At 36.7% G+C, this 23702-nt stretch overlaps 2 protein-coding genes across 3 annotated transcripts in view; one reads left to right on the top strand and one right to left on the bottom strand.

Moving 5' to 3' along the window:
- Positions 1 to 146: 146 nt before the first annotated feature.
- Positions 147 to 14117, top strand: LOC106060683 (uncharacterized). The gene is made up of 2 exons (XM_013218664.2): positions 147 to 295; positions 4914 to 14117. Exon 2 carries the CDS (start codon positions 4972 to 4974, stop codon positions 6982 to 6984), a length of 2013 nt encoding a protein of 670 aa, XP_013074118.2. The 5' UTR covers positions 147 to 295; positions 4914 to 4971; the 3' UTR covers positions 6985 to 14117.
- Positions 14118 to 17122: 3005 nt separating this feature from the next.
- The window catches only part of LOC106063980 (uncharacterized), a 42943-nt gene continuing 36363 nt past the window's right edge, over positions 17123 to 23702 (bottom strand). For both annotated transcript variants that reach the window (XM_056028983.1, XM_056028984.1), the window contains exons 17-18: positions 22285 to 22434; positions 17123 to 17428 (exon numbers count right to left, since the gene is read on the bottom strand). In XM_056028983.1, the coding sequence (XP_055884958.1) occupies positions 17244 to 17428; positions 22285 to 22434 (335 nt within the window). In that variant the 3' untranslated portion in view covers positions 17123 to 17243. The remainder of the gene's footprint in view (positions 17429 to 22284; positions 22435 to 23702) is intronic.

Here is a 23702-nt window from a genome sequence, read left to right as displayed (position 1 = left end):
GCGAAAAGAAAAAATAAATTTAAAATGCGCCTACATACTTATTTTTTAAAAAATAGTCCAATTTATATAGATCTATCTAGCAAATAAATATTAAATAGTTTCTACATCTAAATCTAGATATCGTAATATTTAAACAATAATTGTGTTCTGGAAACTTGGAAAGAACCCAGTGCGCATGCGTAAATTATTGACTACAAGTTTTGGGAAACTAGCGACATCATCATCTTGTTTACATCGCTATTCGTTCCTTTTACTTGAGAATGCGACATAGCTTCGTAAAAATATCAATTTTATGGTAAGTAGAAGGATAATTTTATACATTTTTACAATTTTCTTTGATATCTTTGTCGATTATCTAAGATCTTTATCAATTTTTATTATAGTAGATTCTGTTCTTGTTCTCTGAATGGTCGAAATGTAGGGCAACCCCCTTGGCCCTTGGCTTTTCTTTTTTTTTTTTTCGACTATGAATACGAGGTTATTTGCTTCAGTAAGGGAGACCAAGTGCAATTTAAGTAAATTTAGGTCAGTCTTCAGTCAGTAGATCTAGACTCTAGTTAATTCATCTAGATTTTAGATCTAGATCTATAACTATATGTAATTCAAATTTAGATTTAATGAAGAAATCTAGAGACTACTGACTTGTCAGTCACTGGTCACTCTAGACTCTAGTTTAGAGTGTAGTTTGTGTAGAGTTAGAGCCTAGAAAATGAGTAAAGCAAATCATGCCAATTGCCAAATGAGACTAAATCTAGATCTACATCCATCTAATCTAGATTATAACTAGATCTAGAATAATATAGATTCTAGATACTAATATTATAAATATAGTTTACTAAGATAGATCTAGATCTAGAAAAAATCTAGATCACAATTCTAGACTTGACACTTGTTAATAAAATTTAAAGGGAAATTCTGATGGTTTTTCAAATTTGAGTTATTGACATATTTAAATTCTGCGTAAAAAGTTGTAATAGTAAACATTTTACAATTTTGTATTTAAATGCTTAGAAACAATTATATTTAATAAATTATTCAAATGTCACTTCTATCAACAATACTGAAAGAGGACCCACATTTAACCAATCGTATCGCTTCATTCTTACAGTAGCTGTTAGGCTTAGTGACGGCCTAGTCCAGAGCTATGGTACAGGTATATCTATATTATAGAAAGAGAGAGATCTAATTAGGAAATTATCTAAGCCCCTCCCTGTCTTAAAAAGTAAATAGATCGTGTGCTAGACTGATTCTAACAACCTGGTCAGTGTAAGGCTAGTCTAGACTACGTGTAGTCCAGGGGTGCCACTTTTCAGGAATAACCCGGAAATCCGGGTTTTGAGGGGTTCGATTTTCACCCCCTCCGGGTTTGCCTTCTACAATTTTGTAAAAATCCAGGGTTTTAGTTGATTTAGATTTTTGCGAAATTTCTGGTCATTTTCCCCCGTTAATTTTAGTTTGTTAGTTCCGATCGCGCGAGCCGCCATTTTTAAACAAAATCGACCAGTCTCATATCTCGCTATTCGCGAGACTTTCACTTTGCATGCGCACTAAGCTTTATTTATCGGTACAGTATTTTTTTTTTTAAGTGACAAAAAAGTGTAAACATTCTAGATCTAGATCTATAAAGAATTTCTAGATCTACGGAACGCGCCTCGAATCGGCTCGATTTAGAGTCTAGATATATTTCTATGATCAATCTAGATCTGATCTAGACTGTAAAGTCTTGTATTTAGTATAGATATAGTCTAGATCTACTCGCGTACCTAGCGGCTAGTCCTAGATCTAGAAATAGAAAGAAAAAAAAATTCACGAGTGAGAAATTTTTTTTTTTTCCGTGTTTTATATTTTAAAATTTGTATAGGTTCCATATAGACATAGAGCCTTAGCCTATGTCTAGAGTATTATAGAAGTAGGATCTAGATTTAGGATATTTACATCATTTTTAGATCAGAACTAGAATCAATGATTGAAGAATTAAATTAGTAAGTTTGCGTTCGCCTAAAGGCTAGAAAAAATAGATGGATTGGTCAATAGATTTATACAAATTTATTATAATTATGTATAGGCAGTTCAGCACATTCTAGCCATCTAGGTCTACATTTAAATATTAGAAACTAAATCTTAATGTTCATTTTGGAGTAGATCTGTACTAAATCTCAAAATCAATTTTATCTTGTTGCAATAGATTTACAGGTCCATGCATGTACATTGATGGAATCAGTTTTATCAATGTTAATTAAAGTAGGCTGCTTCAAAGGAATAATGAGGGAAAAAATGTTAAGAGAGAAACATCATTTAAAATAACTGTGTGTTTTGGGGGGGGGGGGGGGGGGGTTACAAACATTGTTAATATAAAATTGTACTAAATCCTCTTAACTTGTATTACAAGCTTTATCAATAAATACACACAAACTCTATTTATTATAATGATAGGCTTACTAATTACATATTTAAAACATGGGGGGCATATTATGATACAGATCTAGGTAGTAATTTAATACTGTTCTTCTTTCGTAAAATTTTGGTGCTTAAATTGTATATGCGGTACGTTTCAGGGTTGGTAAAGTTTGGGGTTTATGATTTCAGGGTTTGTAAAATTTGGAAATTCTGGTTTCAGGGTTTACTTGGTCTCATGGGTGGCACCCCTGGTGTAGTCAGTCATGACAAGACAACCACATGATAGTGTTTGTGTGTGTTGAGTGGTCAGACGAGAAAATACACACTGCTGTGGTTAGTCATCCATGTAAATCTACTTTTAACATTCATTTTGTTATTTGATTACAAGATTTACATCTAACTGCATAGACGAAGATATATTTCTTTTACGAGAATGTAAACTTAACTGTATGGTCTCCCATTATACAATAATTCAATAAATTAAATTAATAGGTTAGTGTGACGTCTCATAGAAACCCGGTGAAAATCTGATCGTATTTGATGTGCAGGAAAATTACACTAGAAAAACATCAATTACTAAGTTATTATCGCAAATTAAAAAAAAGAATACATTCATTATCTGTAAATCAAAACACATATAATTGTCAAAACCATCAGAGTTTCCCTTTAAATGTTACATTCTTTTTATTATGAAAGAGGGAGGTGGTTTCAGGCTAAATTTGGTTTTTAAAATTATGTATAATAAAAATATATTTATATATATATATATATATATACATATTTGAATAATTCTTTATAAATAAAGCCATTTGAACTTTTGAATTGTATTTAATACTGAAAAATAGAATGTATTTCAACCCCAGAGAATATGCACATGTATACATTCTATTTTTTTAATTCAATGTAGATCTAGAGGTATCCCTGATCCCTTGTAAATAGAATATCAGCCATTTAGTGGTATTATTAAAACTAAAAGTGTTTTTAATTTTTTTCAAACATTGTTTTGAAGTGAGGTTTTTTTTTTATTGAATAATAAACTTATGAAAGTATAGTTATATCAGAAGTCAAATAGAATAGAAATGCAACTACCCACACTAAAGATTGAAGTTACCAAATTTTGTATGTATTTATATTAAAGTACTTTTTAGGCAACAATTCTAAATAATTTGAAGCATTTTTCTTCTTCTTCTTTGTTCTCATTGAGCGTTCAGATGACTAGACTTATATATGAGATGAACTGCGCAATGGTTTCCAAATCAGGGAGCTCTCCGTATAGTTTTCTTTCTATTGGGGTGTTTTGGGACCAGTGTCTTATACAGGCCTCTTGGTAAAGAGAGCAGTTTTGGAGGACGTGGTCTGCATTCTCTGGTGATACTCCAATTGGGCAGATTTCATTGGTTCCAATTTTGAGCTTCCGGTACATGTGTTGTCGCATTATGTTGTGTCCGGTCCTGAGTCAAAAGATTAGACGTTGATCTTGTCGGGATAGCTTATAGTAAACATCATCTTTCTTGTGATTTGGATGAGAGCTCGTCCATTTCTCATTTATTTTATTTACAATTAATTTCTTCAATTCTTCTGGATAGAGTGCAGAGTTTATTTGTGAGTTAGTTCTCCCACTCTTGGCGAGTGTGTCAGCCTTCTCATTTCCTTCTAGTTCTGCACGAGCTGGTATCCATTGAATAACAGTTTTTTTGCTGTTGTTGTTGAGCTTTGTAAGTGCTGTTCTGAGGTTTTTAATAGAAGAAGAGTCAGAGTTTTGCATGCTTTGAAGGATTGTTTTCACATCAGATAGAAAGACAATCTGACTGTATGGGGAACTTGGATGATTTGCTAGCATGGATGCAGCTAGTGCTAGTGCTTCCCTTTCAGCAGCTGTGGCTGTCAAGAGAGCTCTCTAGCTGCAATGGATTTTTCTAGTTTTTCTCCATCTGTACATTCGATGAGTATTCCAGCTCCTCCATTTGTGGCGGCTTTATGGGATGAGCCATCCGTGTAAACTCTGATCCACTGATTGCTAGGTTAATAGGTTTGTAGAAAACAGTTCACTATTTCCTTGAGCTCTGTTGGTCTGTAGTCAGATTTTCTTTTTCTGTTTTCAATATGGTCCCTTATAGTAGGAAGAGGGCTTTTGTCCCAGGGTGGAGATTCATTATGGTGTATCGAGGATTCCAGGGTTATTTTTTCAAGTTGGTGTTTCTTTGAAGCATTGATTTGTTAGATGTACTGAACTGTTGTTTACTGAATTTCAAGGAAGCTATTTTAATCAAACTATAAGCTAACCAAAAGAAGTTATAATGTTAATGTTTATTGTAGGTGTAACTTATCACTAGTATAGTTTTAAAAAAACACAACACATGAGGGTCAAAATTCGATGTTGTATGTTGAAAATTTTTAATATGTCCTATTTTAAAGACTTGAAATATATACACTTAGTTGAGTGTTAAATAATAATGTATAATATAAACACATTTTGATTTTTGTGATTTAAATTTCTTAATTTTTCATTGTTTCAGAAACTGATGTGGAATGTGTCCCATTGTTCTCACTTCATAAGTCTTTACTACATCAGCAATGACGGCCTATGCAAAAGAATTTGAAAAGTGGCTCAGCAACAGTGGAAGTTTGAACCAACCAGTTTTGCTTGAAGATGATGACAGTAATGCAATCAAAGCATCCAATCCTCAGTCTGGTCGTGATGACAGTGGAGGAGGGGACAGCTCTCAGGGCAGCTTTGATGACGTGATGAAAGATTCATTGTCTTTCTCATCTATCAATCAGTCTGCTCCTATTTTAGTAGATGATGAGGAGGATGAAGAATTTTATAAAGATTTTGATGAGCCCCCTGTACTTAAGCCTGTTTCAAAACAAACAGGGCAAAACAAGACTCCACCAATCTCATCCCCCAGATTGACGCAGGAATCAATTTGTAGCTATAGTCGAACGAAACGGTCTTATTCAAGACAGAGATCCTTAGAGGACAAAGACATGAAGACGTACAGCGGCAAGAAATCATTTCGGCACACGCTGTCTGATGACTATGAAAAACGGCATGAAAAAAATGGAAAAGAGAGTGGAAATATTTTTGACAAATTCTCATCAGAAAAGTACGACAGCCCTCCGCCTCTTCTTCCTGGCCCAGAGTGTGAACCGTTGCCTGAAGAATGCCATAGTCCAGACTTTCGTGCCATGGAAGCTGACTCCACCTCTGAACCAACCTGCGACAAGGAAGTGCATACTTCAAGACAAAGTAGTCAAGTTAAGAGCTTGGAGGCGTCCTTAGAATGCGACAGTACTTGCATGTTGGGAACGTCCCCTGCCATAGTCTCCCCAGCTTCTCTTTCATGTGGCGAATCAGAAGAAATGAAAGATATGTCAGGGGCAGACGAGACAGAGGCCGTGAAAGATGTCTTAGTAGCAGACGAGACAGAGGCCGTGAAAGATGTATTAGTAGCAGACGATACAGAGTGCAATGCGGTTGAAAATTTCTCTGGTCATGAACGTGACTTAAAGGGGCTAAGCAATATCATTGAAGAACAAGTTACGCAGGATATGCCCGTACTTCCATTCCCAGTTAACCAGATGCACGAGAAGTCTTCGGAGACTCAAACCAGCTTCACGCACGCCGTTCATGACCATTCGGATATTAACAATGATGAGCCACCCACCTTAGCAATAATGCCTCAGTTGAATCTGTCATTGATAGGAGTTAGACAGAAACGTCATACCATAGACACACCTGAGACATATTGCCGAACACATAGACAGCAATGTTCCCATGAAGGTCCTGTTCCTTCATCGCCACCTACCCTTACTTGCTTCATCCCTAATGAAAATGTGCCCACGTCAAATAGAAAACGCTCCAATAAAACTTTAAATGACAGCTGTGCAGGGGAAGTAGCTGAGCAGCAGAAGAAACGCCGACACTTCAGCTACCCATCTACAGACCAATCGTCTAATTTACAAAATTTTGTCCAACAGGCTTGCTTGTTATCGCAACTACAGACTAGATTGCATTCTTTTCTTTTTCATATTTTCCCGCAGATTAGGTCAGACCTAAAAAAAATTCAACCAGAATCATTGTTATTAGAAACCGTTCTTTCTGATCTGGTTTCTATTTTAGACCATCCAGAAGAAGGGAAAAAGATTGGGAACTCAAGGACTTGTTCTCAAGCATCTGTTGGTTTAAGCTCACCCCAAGCTGTCAGTCAGTCCTTACCGCTTGGAACTCCTCAACTAACCACATCAGAAAGCTTAAATGTTTCCCTAAGCGCTCCTAGTGATGATTCTCTGCAGCAGTCACCAAGTCTGGTGTCCCAAGACAACGAACTGGCTCTAGCTAAACTATCTCAACTCTCTCTACGGGAGCCTCACGTGAAGTCTGCCGTCATTCTTTTGGCCAAAGACCCAGCAGCAGAGCTGAGCTATTTCTGCCAGCTGACATGTAAAATCTTGCAACACTTACTCCCAGAGTTGGCAGTGAAGTTACTGGATGAATTGGTGGACTCACCAAAAGATCTCTTAGTTTTCTTAGATAATGTTATACTTATAAATACCAGGAGTAAGTGGAAGACTTCCACCCGTTGATAAAGTTACTGGATAATAGTATATGTTTGATTCACATACACTCTGCACATGAGGAATTCTTATTTCTGTTGACTCAAGTCATGTGTGTGAACAAATATTGGAATGTTTACTTGCATTCAAGTATTTTATTATTATATTAGCTGTGTTTTTTTTTTCAGTATTTCAAGGTTCTAATAAAAAAAATCTTTCAAGTAAAAAAAAAAGAAAATATTATCTATTTGCTTTTTCCTTGTAACAAAACAACAAACAAAAATGGTAACAGAAATGTAACTTATATAATGAAAGATTAGCTTGACCTATAGAAGTAATAGGAGCAGAAAAAAAATACCTTAAATTTTGTAAGACATTTATGTCTTAGTTAATCTTTTTTAGAAGGCAATTTTCACTCTTAGTAGTAAATTTTTGGCAATTTTAAAGAAAAATTAAAACAAATATTTATTTTAAATCAGTAAAAATGAATATTACGGACTACAGTGGAAACAAAAGTAGCACATTAAAATAGAATGAAAGTCTGGGCAAGAGTATGGCTAGGATTTTTTTATCCTGCAATTATTTCCCATTCAGTTTTTTAAAGCTGTTATTTAATTTACAACTTTATACACTATAACTTTTTACGACTAATAAAATTATTAATTTCACAATTGTTTAAAAAGGAATCACTATAACTTTTTTCAACTAATAAAATTATTAACTTCACAATTGTTTAAAAAGGAATGAAATAGATTTTCTGTCAATATTAAACAAAGAACTCTAGATGTTATCTTTGATTTTCATATATTCTTCTGGAAATATTGCTTCAAAAGCTAACTTAAAAAGTTTTTTCTAAATGTTAAATTAAATAGATAGAGTAGAAGGATTTTATGTTTAACTAATTATTATAATTAAACCCATCATAGAGGGTATTTTTCATGTTTTTTTTTTATTGATTTTTTTTTTTAAACTTTTATGCAATTTGTTAATAGCTGGCTTCACTCATTAAGGTTAAATAAAATAATAAAATGTGTTCTGGTTTTCAAACTTTGCATATTTCATTAAGACAAATACACATGTTTGTCACTTAAAAGTTTTGTTGCTTTCAAATTGATTTTTAAAACATTGCTACAAAATTTGCAGTTTTTTTTTTTTTTTGTTTCTAAGAATTTTAGTTTCGTTTGGTAAAAATGAGCTTGTGCACTATTGATTTATTGAAACGGTTTTATTGTTTTAGCTTCGAATTTTAATTTCCCGTCTCCTGTTTTGTTTTTGCTATTTATTCATAACTTGTTCAAGTACAAACAAAACAACAAATGGACTTGCCATTAAGTTAGTCCAGCAAGCAGCACCTGTTTTTCTTTGTGACATTGTTAACAGTGCCTTTAGGGTCAGAAGCAAATGCTACATGTCTGTGACCGTTTCAAAGAAGATATATGTATAAATTGTATTCTTGTCAATGGAGTTTTAATCCAAAATAATTTGAATGCTTCAAATACTTCAATTTGTTGTAAATTCATCAAAAAAAATACAAATCTAAATTTCTGAGGTGCTGCACTGTTTAGTGGTACCATCAGATTTTAGATCCTGATTCTTAAGGGTGGAGTCTTAATTTGTGGTTGACCATAACAGATAGCGTTCTTGTCTTGTGATAACTGGACCCGGCTGTTTCATTTTGAAACTTTGATGCGTTGTATTTTGTAAATAATGCAATCTATTTATATCAGAAGGGACACAACTAAATCAATTTCAAATGATGACTTCGTTGTTGGGTTGTTTTGTATGGCAAAAGTTCAGTTTTTTGTCTTGTTTTGAATGTTGTTTTTATATGATGTTCTTATTGCAAAGCTTTTAATTTCACAGTCCAACTTATGAAATTAAACCTATTCAAATTCAAATAAAAAGTCTGCACTATTCGTTACTTCAAGACACTATTTTTACTATTAGACAAATAAACATTTAAAAAAAATATATTATTATTGACCAGAGTGTAAACTGTGTTAGTCTAAACAATTTCAATAAACTTACTTCTGGTACAACTGTTCAAGTATTCTTTTGGTTCATGTCATTGTTTATGACATTTTATAACAACTTCATGGAGTGTTACATTTGTAATTATACACTTTCTGTTGATAGATATATTTTTTTTCCTTAATGTTTGAATTTTGATTACGAATCGCTCTTATCCTCTCTTATTATTTTAAATTGTAAACACGTTGACACTTTCTTTTTAATCTTTTAGATTTTTCTGGCTTAAAAAATGTATTTAGCTATTTCACAGTGGTGGAAATAGATGGAACACTAATATTAAATTCAAACTAATTGGCTGGTCGTGTTGTATACCCTATGGGCTGTCATCATGTGGACCTGAGGTTAAACACTACCTACTTCCATTAGGGTTAGGACATCATGATGAGTTCTGAAAGAATGTCCACACTTATTTTTTTTTTTTAATGAAATGTCTATCTTGTTTGAAACTGCAGAAGTAAATTAATCAGTAGTGCTTTTTGTTTTAAGTCTTATCCTCTGTAGCTGTCACTGTAGGCAACAATAAAAAATAAAATTTTTTCTTTGGCAATGTAAATATTGAATTAACACATAAATATTTGTCACTTTCTGTCTCCTGAGACAAAGTATGTACTTAGATGATTATTGGAGGATTTTTTTTTTTGTCTCCCTCTGTTTGGGACAGAAATGTTTGGGGTTAAACAACCTTATTTTAGAATGGTAGACATTACCAGTTCTCATTATAAAGAGTCATAAATGATATCATTTGACTAATTAATTCTTAACAGTTTGTTGGGATATTTGGGTTGCAAACAATAACTATTTAGTGTATTATTGTCCTATCCTATCTTTTCATCTGTTACTATCTAGTTTTTGTTTAGTGTGTCATTGTTGTTAGACGCTTCTTGGACTGTCTTGCTTGGTAGCCGTTTACTTTTGATAAATTTGACGTTCGACAAACCAGAGAGCATTTTCTTCCTCTTGTTTTCACCTCCAATCAGAAGGTTACCCAGATGAACATACTTCTCCCAAGGGTACAGTTTTTATGTCTTTATGACTTTTTGTCACATTTAAATTTTCAGGCAAGTCTTCAATGCGTGTAACCAATATAATTTTGTGCCATGTTAGGTTAAAATTTTTCACTGTTTGCAACAAGACTTATTTTTCTTTGTACCTTACAACTGGTTTCATAAAGGTTAGCCAGCATGAGTTCAGATGTAAACAAAAGGTGACATGTTTAAAAATAAACAAAATTCTTCTCCTGTTTCGTTTAAATATTATCTTGAAGCCAATCAGAAATACTAAACATTTTCATTTTACTGCCTACTGAAGAAATGATTTAATCATTTTACTTTAATCACTTTACTTGACAGAAGGAAAAACTTAACCATTACTATGCTTTGAAAGTATGTATTTTTACTTCAATCAAATCTCATAACATGCTTAGACATAACATTTTCTGCATTCTGTGTAGTGATATGTTTTTGTCAGTTATGTAATAACTGTGATAGTAATAGCTGTGAATGATTTTTTTTTTTTGGTCAAAATTTTAGTGCCTTGAAATTGTGACATTTTTAAAAAATCTAATTTAAAACATTTAATAGTAGGAGAAACTATATTGCAGATATTTTTATATAAGATAATGAGACAATAGACCAATAACAAAGATTTTGTGTGGGAAAAAAGATTATTTTTTTCTTGGGAATCATTTTGTTTTCATTCTGATTTATTAAATTAAAAAAACCACTTAAACACTAGTTTTCTTCAAGTCAAAACTGGTATCAAACTGTAATCGATTAATGTACAGTAATCTTGAACTAATGTATAAACTGGCGAGCATACAATCAACATTTTTTTAAATTTATTCCTTTAAATGTGTTAATATATTTTTATGATAAGAGGCAACATTTAATGAATTAAATTTAAAAGGTCTCTTATATATTACAGACGTTTCTTCGAATAAATAAAAAATGGTCAAAAGTTCTTATGTTGAAGCTCTTTGTTTTATTCGACTATATGAAAGAAAAAATGGCACAGAGAGAGGAATGGGGTCGTGATGTAATATTTTTTTCTTTACTAGACCTTCCAATCTTTATTAATGTACTAATGTATGCTTATTGTTTTTTTTTTCTCTTTAATTATCATCCACAAAAAAGAATTAAAGCTAGTCATACTTTTAACCATGTTTTTTTTTTTGTTTAATGTCTTTTAAAGAGGAACAAAGATTGGCTAACAAGTGGAAATGGTTTGTGGAGACCCCATAATGAAAAGAACCTTATTCCCCATTGCTATTATTTCTGGACATTCTCCCTTGCAGCTATTTCATGAAGCTAATATCAGAAGAATCTATAGAGTTTTACATTTAAATGGCATTTCAGTCTGTTTCCTCTGCTCTGTCTTGTTTACGCTGACACTTTAGTCTGCTTTCCTCTTCTCTTGTCTTGTTTACGCTGACACTTCAGTCTGCTTTCCTCTGCTCTGTCTTTATGCTGACTTTTCAGTCTGCTTTTCTCTGCTCTGTCTTGTTTACGCCGACACTTGAGTCTGCTTTCCTCTGCTCTGTCTTGTTGACACTGACACTTGAGTCTGTTTCCTCTGCTCTGTCTTGTTTACGCTGACACTTCAGTCTGCTTTCCTCTGCTCTGTCTTGTTTGCGCTGACACTTCAGTCTGCTTTCCTCTGCTCTGTCTTGTTAACGCTGACACTTCAGTCGCTTTCCTCTGCTCTGTCTTGTTTACGCTGACACTTTAGTCTGCTTTCCTCTTCTCTTGTCTTGTTTACGCTGACACTTCAGTCTGCTTTCCTCTGCTCTGTCTTTATGCTGACTTTTCAGTCTGCTTTTCTCTGCTCTGTCTTGTTTACGCCGACACTTGAGTCTGCTTTCCTCTGATCTGTCTTGTTGACACTGACACTTGAGTCTGTTTCCTCTGCTCTGTCTTGTTTACGCTGACACTTCAGTCTGCTTTCCTCTGCTCTGTCTTGTTTGCGCTGACACTTCAGTCTGCTTTCCTCTGCTCTGTCTTGTTGACGCTGACACTTCAGTCGCTTTCCTCTGCTCTGTCTTGTTTACGCTGACACTTCAGTCGCTTTCCTCTGCTCTGTCTTGTTTATGCTGACTTTTCAGTCTGCTTTCCTCTGCTCTGTCTTGTTTACGCTGACACTTCAGTCTGCTTTCCTCTGCTCTGTCTTGTTTTACGCTGACACTTCAGTCTGCTTTCCTCTGCTCTGTCTTGTTTATGCTGACACTTCAGTCTGCTTTCCTCTGCTCTGTCTTGTTTATGCTGACACTTCAGTCTGCTTTCCTCTGCTCTATCTTGTTTACGCTCACACTTCAGTCTGCTTTCCTCTGCTCTGTCTTGTTGCTCATTTAGAATCTCATTAACTTAGTATTAAATTTCTTTCTTTACAATTGACTTGTTCTTTGGTTTTGTACCTCAACTCAGCAACCTTACATGTAATATAATTCTTGGTAAATGTTTCACTTTGATTAAATTGTAACAGTATGTCATACATTCGCAACAGTATCCCTCATCTAATCCCACCTTTATTTTACTACAGAAGTATCACTCAATTGTTCACACCCTTTATGCTTATTGTGCAGAGAATTCTCGTACACATCACGTCCTAATTCATTGTTTCATTTCCTTGGTTCAGGTTTTCTACAGCATTTAAACATGTCATACCCTAACTATATATATTTCAAACTGTTTTGTGTAGATCTATAGTCTGTGTATATCACTAACTATGATGTAATGTGGGTGTTGTTGTTTTTTTTGGGTTTATGTAATAACAATTTTTGACAAAAATGCAATCTAAATTTGTTGTGTAAATATTTTGTTCAATGACCCTTACTTGTCCTTATGGGTTGAATGTGAAGTGTAGTAAAACATAGATATAATGAAAGTCTTAAGACTCGCATTTTCATTCAAAAATAACTTTTAAAAAAAATATATAAATAAACAGGAATGAAGGAAAATTACAGTTTCATTCAGATCTATATTTTCAGTGATGAGATGAGTGGCATATACAAATTGTAAAGCTTTGTAAGGTTCAAAGACATTTCATTGATGAAGTTATTTTTTTTTTAATTCTTAAACTGTATAAGAGAAAGATATTTCCATTTGAACAAGGCTGATAAAAGAAAGTTAACATTTTCTAGACATAAGGAAGACTCCCTGTCTTAGAAATGAACAATTTGTGTTTTCTAGATTTAAGAAAGCCAGACTCTCCATGTTAAAATGCTTTAATATTGAGATTTGTGTGTGTGTTAATGTTCTATTTTATTTTGGTTTGGATTCAAATGATGTTACTATGAAACAAAGACTGTAGGGTGGAAATACTTAGACCAATGAGGTTTTCACATGACTAAAGTGTGTAGCTCTCTAACATGACAACGTTATCTTATGGGAAATGACAGAACTCCTTTGTTACAGCTCCTCAGCGCACAGGACTCTCATGCATACTGTTATATTCTCATTTATTTGGTGATCATTCAAGTTGTTTTTCCAGTGGAATATCAAAACATCCCTAGTTTTTTTTTTTTTTTTTTTTACTGTTCGTCATTTTTAATGCTTCTGAATTTTTGGTACTGAGTAGGATATTTTCTTTATATTTTAAGTCATCGACTGTGCATCTTCTAAGCTAACCATACTTATTTTGTTCAATGTGATTCTTGGTAGTTAATTTTAAGAGTTTGCACAGCAAGAGAATGTATTACATTTTTTTTGACTGGCGGAGAGTCGTTTGGGGGAAAATTTTCTTGAAAGCAAACTTGCGCAGAGTTACCAGTTTAGGCTTTAAGGGATTAGTTCATCCAGTCTTGACTATGACTTAACGACTTGTCGGGGGTCTGTTTTTAGATTCTTGTCTTGAAATAAATCAATCTATTTATTGCTCCAGAGAAAATGAAATTTGGACCGAATGACTGCTTTAGATCTACACATGGATTAATGACTTGTAGGGGTTAGACTCTGGGGTAATAGATGACTTAATGACTTGATTAGACTCTGGGGTAATAGATGACTTGATGACTTGACTCTTGCAATAGACGACACATGACTTGGCTGTGATACTATGACATTAGAAGGACTTGTAAAAAAAAAAAAATAATTAGTCTAAGCTCTAGTAAGCTGGAGTTGAGTTTACTATGTGATAAATTTGTTGAACTGTCATCTATTAGCCTCCTGTATATAAAGCACATATTATTTTGTGATGTCCCAGCAACTGACTTAGGAACAAAGTCTTGTCTGAAAGCAAAGAGACTTGAATAAGTTGAATATTTGGATTGTTAAATTCATGTAGTTCTTTCAATTGTACTTCTGTTTGACTAATTAGTGTCACTAATTCTATTCATTTATTATTACTGTAGTGTTTAGCTCAATTAGTTTTGTTTTTTTTATTAAGTGTGACCTAAATGTTATATGTTTCTAAATTTGGAAAAAATAATGTACAGGCAGTTGTAAGTTATCTATCTATATATATAAGTTGGTAAATGGCTACTTTGATGTGTTTGTGATTGAAAAACTAAGAACTTATTGATGCATCTACAAAGACATATTTCTATTATTACCCCCGAGTACAATGTGGATTATGAGCTGACAGTTGTGACTGGGGAAAGATGTCCACTTAGTTTACTGCTGGCTCCTAGTCCTCTCTTACATATTTCATGTCAATATTTTTTTTTTTTTTGTGGTCAGCTGGCAAACTAGACAAAGTCATCTATAAGCAATGGGTTGTTCTCCAGGCTTGGTTACATTCAACTCTCACTTCAAAAGGATCATACCTAAACATGATTTTGTCCAGGATAATTCAGTTGTATCAGACACTGAGCACATAGTTCAGTTCACTTTGGCTTGATTGATTCAAATTATTTATTGTGTACATAGATATTTGTTTCGGTAAATTCTCATTGTGTATATTTTTCAGTTCACAATTTGTAACTTTCTTTCCCTCATTCCTTTATTTATAGCATTTAAAGATATCTTAACAAATTTAAAAGCGTTTTGAGAGATGATGTTTATACTATTGACTTATGACTTGATGACATGTTGTACCATAAAGAGTTGACTTTATGATTTATCATCCTTCTAAAAAAGAAACTGTCCATCAGCTAATATGTCCAACTGAGCCACGGTTTTTTCGTCACACATTAATTCAACCAAATAAAATTCAATTTGATGATGCACACAAAATAAATGAGTTCGTTTCCTTATGTTGTCTTTGTTTGAGAATTTCTGTCAATGTGAAAAAATCATTTGTACTAATTTCCTGAGTAGTCTCCCTGCCCGAGTTAGCAATAGGTCAAAGTTCACGAGAATTACAGGTCGCTGGAATCGGTGTAACTATTGATGAAAGCGTTAAAATAAAGGTAAGGGTGACGAAAGGCCTGATCGTGCGGTATACGCTCTGGACTATCGCCTCGCTGATGCCTGGTTCAAACTCTGCCCGCCGCCATCACCAGTCGTACTGCGGGAGGTTTGGGCAAGGAATGTCCAATTAACTTCAATTCTGAAGGAACGACTGATACAGGTAAAAGAAATAAAAGTTGGTGGCAGGCTAACCCTACCTCGCTAGGATCCGGGAGAACCACGATCCCATTGTCGACACTGGAACACATCCTCTATGATTGCAGTGTGCTCAGAGACACAAAGCGAAGATTCTTCTTTTAGTCAGCTTTATTGCTGCTGAGCTGTGAGCTCTTTTGCAGACTGTGCTAAGGAAAAAAAGTGTGCTGTTTTCTTCAGTTGTTCAGCACTGCCGTACAGGGTGTTGGTTATGTTGGGCTGTAGTGGAAGTAGGGTCTGCCTAAGGTGGATTAGAGGATATGGTTTACGGTTTCAAAGGGGTGGGTTCAGTGTCTGCAAGGGGGAGTTGTGTGGAGTTTATTTTGTTCAGATGGTAATTTAATAGTGGTGTGTGTCCTGTTCTTAGTTGGAAAATTGTAGATTGTTCTTTGCGGGGGAGGAAGTTAATACTGTCCAGTTTGTTAGGCGTAGTCATTTCTCTGTACATGGCTCTGCCTGTGTTTCCTGATGCCCATTGGTTGAGCCACTCCTCTTTGTGATTGTTGACTAACATTGACCTTAGGATAAAGTAATTAACAGGTCTATCTGGTTGTTCCATAGATGAACCTGCCTTTGATAGTTTATCTGTCTTTTCATTTCCCATGATGCCAATGTTTACATGTTTCGGATGTTCCTTCAGAGTTGAAGATAGTTTACTTCCTAGTCCAAACCTCCCGCAGGACGACGGGGGATGGGAGCGGGCAGGGTTTGAACCCTCGACCATCGATAAATCCGAAAGACAGTCAGCGCGCAAACCGCACGACCAGGCAGCCATCCAAGGGTCCAGGGATCCACTGTAGAAAGCGAAGATACGACTAACCTTGAACTGGTGCATGCGGGGGTTGTGCCCTGTACTGAGACAGGTGAACCCTACACTGCCAGATACCTGGACTGCACAGTAAGGGAATAATCTCAGGATGGAGCCCTAGTGCATGGAGGCTTACAAATGGCCCATTATTCAAATCTGCAGATAGAGGCCACTTTTATTTTGACTACAAGTTTTCAGCAGTTATAATAAAACCACTTATTGTTTCTCTGGTTTGATTTGGGTGATAATGAATTAGTTAAAGGCTTAAGTTAAAATAGTACACTTGCAATAACCTTCTTCTTCTGTTACAAAGTGGTTTGAGTGCTGGGACAAGTCCCAAAAAGCCCGTGGAGTCTGGGAGCGCATAAGGCGCGCTGACCGCACTTCCCCGTGGTGGAGGCTGCTCAGGCCTGAGCAAGCTATTATAGCACAGTGCAGGACAGGCCATTATCCTGTTGGCTCATATTTCTCGCGGCTATGGCCGAATTTCAATTCACGGTGCCCCCGCTGGGGGGAAGAAGAGGAAACCGTGCCTCATATTCTGTTTGACTGCCCCAGACTTGCTGATCTCCGTCTCGACAGGTCTGGGAAACCCAAAATTCTCGATCTGTATGGTGACATTTATGCACCACGCAAGACAGCAGGGTTTCTGTCCAGGGATTTTGCAAGAGAGGATTTGAGCCTCTCAAGCCCTCACTCAAATGGAGTTTGATGATGATGATGATGATGTTACAAAAAAGAAAGCCTATCATCCATTCATTTCAGCACATCATACTCGCTAACAAAGCGACACTATGATATAGATTTATTGACTTAACAGAAAAGAAAAAAAAAATCTACAAAGGTATAGTGGGGAATGTCATTTTTACAAGTTGGCATCAAATTGAGCAGCAGAGCGGTTATAGAATTGTTTACACGGCGTCCTTGACGTCCTTGAAAGTCACGTGTGTCGCTATGTCGTCCACGGAGGAGGACCTAGATCTAGATTTACTGCTGGCTTGAGTGTCTGCACTGCTGGACCTGCCTGTGCTTACTCCACTGGATTTTGACGTAGTTGCAACGGACGCGCCTCGGTAAGGCTCTCTAATTTTTATTTCTGGAAAAAAAAGAAACGAAATTAACTAAATACATGGGAAAGAAAAATCTGTGGTGCTATACAAGCACTAGCGGATTCAGAACTTGGGAATGGGAAAAGGGGGGGGGGGTGGGGGACGATTTTTTTCCAAACCCTAAACAAATGACCTGCCATATAGATCACAAGGTTTGAAAGGGGAGGATCGCCGCAGAAAAATTATTAAAAAAAAAAACAGCCATGTTGAGGCCTTTCTCTTGACAGCTAAGTGGTCTGTGGGAGCGCCCTAAGCTACCACAGAGGGGTCCGGGGCGAAGCCCTGACGCCAAAAGCATTTTCTTGCATTCTTCACTGCAGAAACACATTTTCCTGACACCCCACATATTTAGATTAAGACTTTGAGGATCGCCGAAAAAAACAAAAATTCGAAAAATATTTTTTTTTTAAAAAAAAAGCTCATTTGTAAGTGATACATTTTTTCCAATAGGTATGTTTGTAACTTTAGTTTTGTTACAGAACTATAATTCAAAGCTCTAAAAAAAATAATGTCGGAAGTGGGAGAAGAAATTAAGTAGGCCAACCAGATTCTACTTCAATTTTTTTTTTGCATTTTTTAGGATTCATTTTGTATACAATAGAAAAATATCAGTATGAGTAAAGGTTGGAAAAATGGTGACTAGGAAAATAATGTTTGGATTCGGAATTTATCTTAATTGTTACTCTTATAATGAGCAAATTTGTATGAATTCTAAATGTTCCAAAACAAAGTCTTTCTTAAAATAACTAAGATAAATTCGTGTGCAATGACATAAACTCTGTAGCCATATTTGACTATTCTATTTTAAAACGTCATGTTTTCGTCTGGAAAGGGAAGAGAGCTGTAGAGTGAAAGCGTCTGCTAATGATCGCAATTGCATTAAAAAATAGGGGGTGGGGCGACTCGATATAAGAATTTAATTTATAGCATATATAATTTTTTTTTTTTTAATTTTGTAATTTCTTATCTAAAATACAAAAAGAAAAGGGTATTGGTTAGTCCGATGGGCTGAAGGCGGTGGCATGTATCGCCCCTCCCACCTGGTACACCCCTTTTTTCATGTTATATTTACTGATGATAAAATTTGAGGTCAGAGTCTGTGTGCGACATAATATACAAATGGGTTAATACATCAATATTTACCTTGTATTATATAGATATTCAACTAATTTTGTTCACAAACTATGATTTCTCCATAAAAATGGGACCGCCCCCCCCCCTCAGAGGGCTATAATGGGGAGGGCAGTTGAAGCAATCCCCCCCCCCTCCCCCGCCCATCTCACCGAGACGGCTAAGATACCAGAAGTGTAGCGATATAATATAAAAAATTATATATTAATCATCTAATTTTGTTTACAAAATATGATTTCTAAATAAAAGTAGTAGGTGGGAAGGGCAGTAGATGTATTCGCCCCCCCCACCTCATCCAATCGGCTAACAGGGAAACGACATAATGTAAATATCGGTTAAAATATCAATAAAAAGTTTTAATTATAAGCCTATAGATATTTAATGGACCTCATTCACCAATCGTAAAAAAAAACAACATTTAACCACGTGATTCTCTATCTCTTCTATATAATTTACGATCTCATGTTTAATTCATGATGGTTGTCACGTGATCGTTTGTTTCGTTGTTTTCTCAATAAGATCACGTGACTAAATGTTGTTTGTTTACGATTGGTGAATGAGGTCCATTGATTCTGTGATTTCTACAAATAAATTGGACCCCTCCCCCCATTTGAACGTTTAGGGGGGGGGGGGCGGGATCGATGCCATCGCCATCTCCTGTGGTGGAATAAGTCCGCCGATCGGTTCGCTTGCACTTCCCGATGGGGACGTTGGCCTGCGACTCCTAGGGGTAAAGTCTCAGAGCCACAACGTGGTAAATATTTTGTTGGTATTATATAGGCACATAGACAGGCACAAGGAAAACGCAAAGCTAAATGATTTTGTGGAAGAAACAAATATTTAATAAAGAATAATTAAGAAGAAATACAATCGATGAGTATGGGGGGGGGGGAGGGGGTACAAGGTGATTTATAACGAATTATAAGCCAATATCATCACTGGGATGTTGCTCATAGAACTCGAGTACAGTTTGCTTATTCGGCTGTCTCTCACTTATCTGTATCCAAGATTCTCCTTCTGGGTGGGGTGAGATGAGGCTCCGTTGTGCTGGCGGCCAGTTGCTGGCGCCCTGCGGGTAGGCAGGCACTAGTGTGATGAATATGAGGATGCCACTCGGTGGGCTTACTCCAGTGGTAGGTGCAGACCGGTCCTGGGACTTCAGCCTGGAATGCCTTCAGTTCTGGTCGAGGGTGATGAGTGACTCATCCTCGATGGGAATGTGTGGAGAGCTGCTGGGGTCTACCTTCAGGCAACAAAACACGCCAGCCCTGATGTAGGAGGCTATGAGATGAGACGTGAGAGGAGCCTGAATTATTAAACCATACAGGCTGATTGGCGAGGGGCGCATCCTTGATAGGAGCGTCTCCCTCAGACTTACTAAGATACATGTTAACGACAGTTCACCAGGTCTAATAATAATTGCTATACAAATAATATAATAATAATATTACGAATACACATATAAATGTACAAGGCAGGGGCATAAATGAGGAGGGAAACAGGGGAACCATATTACAGGGTTGTAGCCCCTGTGACCTCATTGACCCACAGGTAAACAAGTCCACGGTCGCTCGTGACCAGAGGACCGTGACAAGAAGAAGGGAAAAATGGGGGGGGGGGGTAGAAAAGGGCTCATAACTATACAGGCCGAAAATAGTGGGGTAGACATGCGAGACTGCATGGTAACAGCACAGTATGTGCATAGCAAAAACAAGCATGATTATATGTATATATATGTGTGCACATATACAGGCAGGCCTACATAGGCACAGGTAAGGAAATTATCTAGGCGTGAGCAGGTCCAGATGAACATGGATATGAATAAATAACAAATGCATAAGTAGACAATTCTTCTTCTTCTTCTTCTAGCCAGCTTTATTGCTGCTGAGCTGTGAGCTCTTTTGCAGACTGTGCCAAGGAAAAATATTGTGCTGTTTTCTTCAGTTGTTCAGCACTGCCATACAGGGTGTTGGTTATGTTGGGCTGTAGTGGAAGTAGGGTCTGCCTAAGTAGACAATAAGATTAACTAAGTTGTAGGGTGGATGTCCACCGTTGGGAGTACAGTCAACATTGACGTGTAAACGAGAAACACATATTCATAGAGATTTACAAATGTAATATTTGGAAGCAAACAAGTGTTAACATGGTAATGATACATGAACATAAATGTTACAGGCGAAGACACCATAAATCAGCGGTTCTCAACCTTTTAAGCTCGTCGACCCCTTTTTACAATCACCCACTCTGATGCGACCCCCAGTCCCACACACAGATACAGCAATAGAAGAATAGGCAATAACAATCCATAGTTTTGGTGGTCTTAGGCGACCCCTGGCAAATTGTCAATCGACACCCCAAGGGGGTCGCGACCCACAGGCTGAGAACCCCTGCCCTAAATAATAATGATAAAGTTTTTCCAACTCACCCGCCTTGCCTCACACAAGTTCCCAAATGAATCGTTGACTTGGGAGTCCTCTGACTTCTCAGTGATTCTGATCTAGAGTGGCATTGACCTGAAACTTTCGTCTCCGGCTTTTATAGGTTCCCGAGCGGTACGTTAGAGTAGTGACGATCCAATGGCCATCGAGTCTTTCGAATTTAAAATTGTTAAATTGGACCAATTGTTTCATTTGGGGCTCACTCGCCTGTCTTCTTTATCCCGCGACCTGGGAGGGGGGCGATGAAGGATGAAAGCGGAACCATGCACCAATTATCAGGCTGGACCATCGCTCGATGGAACAGCGGACGGGAGCGATTCGAATAGCCCTGGGCGTTAGGAGTGTCGACTCAAAGTGGTGTACGTGGACACCAAATTTTAATGTCCTTGGACTTTACGGTTACGTACGTTTGTTTCGGCGTTTGGGGCGTAACTTGGGATGTGTGTTTATGGCCTATAATATGGTGGTTGGATCTAACCTTGGTGTAATAGAATGTTTGAGTTCTACATTGGTCAGTTTAGTGTTGAGAGGGGGCTACACAATGTTAATGGTAAAAAAGGGGGGGTAGTTCGCACTGGTCAGTTCTGTATTGAGAGGACGTATTTCGTAACACCTCCCTATAATAATCTACAAATAGGTTGAAATATAAATAATTAGTATATATTATTAACATAACTAATAAATTCGTATACAAATTGTGTGATTTCTTAACTAAAATTCGTCCTCCCCATCTTTGGGGGGGGGGGGTCGGCCGAGTTGGGGGTGCTGTCGCCCCTACCGCCCCACCCCATGGATCCGCCAGTGTATACAAGATGAAACAGGGTGGAGGAAACACACTAACCATGATATATCTATTGTATGCAGACCCACCAATAGTGACAGAAATAAAAAAAAAAAAAGAACAGACTACGTTGGGCAGGTCATCTTGACAGAGTGTCAGATAACAGAGGAGCGAAATACAGGCAAAAACCAAAAGGCAGGCGACCCAATGGCAGGCCCCGAATGCGATGGATTCACGATGTGGAGGCAGATCTACAACAGCTTGGAGTTTTAGAGCTAGAGTGTGGAGACGAAGGATCTGAATAGAGGGATGTGCTGACGGCCAGAGCCCTCCATGGCAAGAGCCCTCCTTACCGCCACTGGGATGGATGGATGGATGGAAAGCTATCTACTATCTCTAAGATTAATTTACCTACTATCTTGACTGCTTTCGACTATTTCCACAACTATTTTAGCTACTTTGAGCTATTTACAGTACTATTTTGGTGACTTACCGAAACTTTCCCGTGCATCCGAACTGCAGAACCAATAAATCTTCTGGGAGAAGAATAATACTATCAGAGTGATGCCAATGATTGACAAGAACACGGCGTAGAAGATGAACACTGTAAACTTTTGACTGTCTTCCAAATCATTCTTATGATCTGTTGGTGAAAATAGACAACTTGTCACAATGGACCTCAACATTTAGTCACGTGATCTTATTGATAAAAGAACGAAAAGAACTGTCACGTGACAACCATCATGAATTAAACATGACATCGTAAATTATATAGAAGGGATAGAGCACCACGTGGCTAAATGTTGTTTGTTTACGATTGGTGAAGGAGGTCCATTAAACGCGTCTTGACCACTAAGTCCAAATGGAGAATTTTAATCATGTAGGCCTGTTTACCTCTGCCCTAAAGCAGTGATGCGCAACCTAATTCGATCTGCGGGCCAGTTTGATTTCCGACACTCGTGTCGCGGGCCACATAAAAGAAAATGTACAAAACCGAAATGAAATTGATATGAAACTATTTGATTAGAAACCCGTGGATCCTGTGCTTCATTAATTAAAAGGATATTTGAAATTTATCTTTTTTTCTTTTTCACGCGTTAGAAAATGGCTTCATTTCTCTACTTAAAATATGAGCAACACTGTAGCTAGCTTTACAACCGACTCATTTTCTTGTCTCTTTTTGGTAAATAGCCCCACTGATCCTCAAATCTCTAGGCGTAGCTTATGAATCTTTTATTTGCGGCGGAAATCAAGAATGCCGTCATATTTGTTTTTTAAAGTTATTAATAAATTGTTCTTTTTTTTTAACAACCATACTCTCTTGATACAAAAATATCTTGGCTTATTCTCATGTTCCACTAAAAGTAAAAATCCGTTCACTTTTCCTGGTAGCCATAGATGGACGGCTGCCTGGTCGTGCGGTATGCGCGCTGGACTGTCGTTCGGTCGTCTTGACATGGCCGGCCTTAGGTATAATCAAGCTAGGCATCTGCATAAAGCCTCCAGTTGGTGGGGGTCTCGCATAGGGCTAAAAAAATGTTGAGAAAAATTGTGAAATTTGGACCAATTGAAATATAGACGTGCATTAAAAAATAAATAAATTTCGTAATTTTATTTTTTTTCGCTGTTTCTTGTTATTTATTTTTAAAATTGTATTTGAAGCCACCAAATTCACTTCGCCTAGGGTCTACAATAATCCAAGGCCGGCCCTGGTCGATGTTCCTGGGAGGTTTGGACTAGGATGTACATTATCTTTAACTACGAATAGTAGGCTATGAAGGAACATATGAAACATGTAAAAGATTTTTACAAAGAAACAAACACACAATTTTAAACAGAAGTATCTTAGGTATCACATACTAAAACCACCATCACAAATGAAGAAATTCGAAATAGGAATCAAAATGGCGA

Source organism: Biomphalaria glabrata, chromosome 5 (assembly GCF_947242115.1).
Source record: "Biomphalaria glabrata chromosome 5, xgBioGlab47.1, whole genome shotgun sequence".
Classification (NCBI taxonomy): Eukaryota; Metazoa; Mollusca; class Gastropoda; family Planorbidae; genus Biomphalaria; species Biomphalaria glabrata.
Note: the sequence above shows the minus strand (reverse complement) of the source record. Positions and strands in the feature narration are given on the sequence as shown.